Consider the following 1,416-nt stretch of genomic DNA (forward strand, 5'->3'; position numbering starts at 1 on the left):
GAGAGTACAGCAGGGAAACGAATAAGCGGAGAAAAGAAGAAAAAGGGGACAGGAAAGGATAGGAAAGAAAGAGATGAAGGGGAGTATGAGAGTAAGAGAAAATATGGGATAGGTTTTTGGAATGTAGCGGGGTTGAAGAACAAGGGAAAAGACTTCTGGGAAGGGTTGAAAGATTGAGATGTTGCAATATTAGTGGAGATATGGGTGGATAAAAAGAAATGGAAGGAGATAAGGGAAGGTTGGGAAAGAAGTTTCATTATACAGGAAGCGATTATACCAAAAGGGAGCGGAAGGGCAAATCGGACGGATGGAGGAAGTTAATAAGGATAGAAAAGTGATAGCAGGGGGAGATTTTAATGATAGGACAGGGACAGAAGGAGGGATAGGATATAATAAACAAGACGAAGGGGGTAGAAAGTCGAAAGATAAAGTAGTGAATAAGGGAGGTAAAGAGTTATGTAAATTCATCAATGAAAGAGGGTGGGCAAAAGCGAATGGGTGTGTGAAGGGGGATGAAGAAGGGTCATGGACATTTGTAGGGGGGAGGGGATGTTTAGTTATAGATCTAGTATTGATTGATGAAAGAATTAAAGAAAGTATAGTGGAGTTGAGCGTAGAGGAAAGGATTGAATCGGATCATACGCCAGTTGTAGTTGGGGTAGAAGTCAGGAGGTCTAAAAGTTGGAGGAGCAAGGCAGGAAGATGGGGGGGTATAGGAAGAGAAGTGTAAATGGAGGAGGGGGCACAGAAATGTGAGGAGGAATTTAGAAAGGGGGTTAGAAGAGAGGGAAGTGTAGAGGTGGAGTGGGAAAATCTAAAGGAGAGGGTAAGAAAGGCTGTCGGGGAAATGGAGAAGGTAAAAGTGAGGAGCAAAGAGGTATCGGGATGGTGGGATGAAGAGTGTAGGGAAGGAAAAAGAAGTCTGAGGGAGTCCTTGCAGCAGTTTAGAGACGGGAAAATAGACAGGGAGGTGTACTGTGAGGAAAAGAGGAAATATAGTAGACTGTGTGAAGTGAAAAGGAAAAAGGAAAGAGAAAGAGAAATGGGAAACTTGGGTACGAAGTCTAAGGACAGAAGGACAAATCTGGGGGGTGGTAAACGAAGGGAGAAAGAAAAGAAAGGGGATAAATAAGAACATAAGGATGGAGGAATGGGATTTACATTTTAGAGAAGTTTTGGGAGAGGTGAAAGAAAGCAGAAGTAGAGAAGGTAATAGTGGAGAGGAGGAGTCAACGGGAGAGAAGGAGGGGGATATTACTTTACGAGAGGTCGGAGAAATCGTGAAAAAGTTAAAAGATAATAAAGCGATGAGGGAGGATTGGATCCCTAATGAAGCTTGGAAGTATGGGGGTAAAAAATGACAATGGAGTTGTGAGGAGTATGCCAGAGGGTATGGAGAGGAGAAGGGTGGCCAGA

At 43.4% G+C, this 1,416-nt stretch overlaps 1 protein-coding gene across 1 annotated transcript; it reads left to right on the forward strand.

Moving 5' to 3' along the window:
• The first annotated feature begins 730 nt into the window (after positions 1-730).
• Positions 731-1,132, forward strand: LOC138190615 (luc7-like protein 3). The gene has a single exon (XM_069134366.1). It carries the CDS (start codon positions 731-733, stop codon positions 1,130-1,132), a length of 402 nt encoding a protein of 133 aa, XP_068990467.1.
• Positions 1,133-1,416: the final 284 nt, after the last annotated feature.

Source organism: Neodiprion pinetum, chromosome 3 (assembly GCF_021155775.2).
Source record: "Neodiprion pinetum isolate iyNeoPine1 chromosome 3, iyNeoPine1.2, whole genome shotgun sequence".
In the NCBI taxonomy this organism is placed as follows: Eukaryota; Metazoa; Arthropoda; class Insecta; order Hymenoptera; family Diprionidae; genus Neodiprion; species Neodiprion pinetum.

Excerpts from the sequence above, each read along its gene's own strand:
- LOC138190615 (XM_069134366.1), top strand. The coding sequence starts at position 731 with ATGGAGGAGGGGGCACAGAAATGTGAGGAGGAATTTAGAAAGGGGGTT.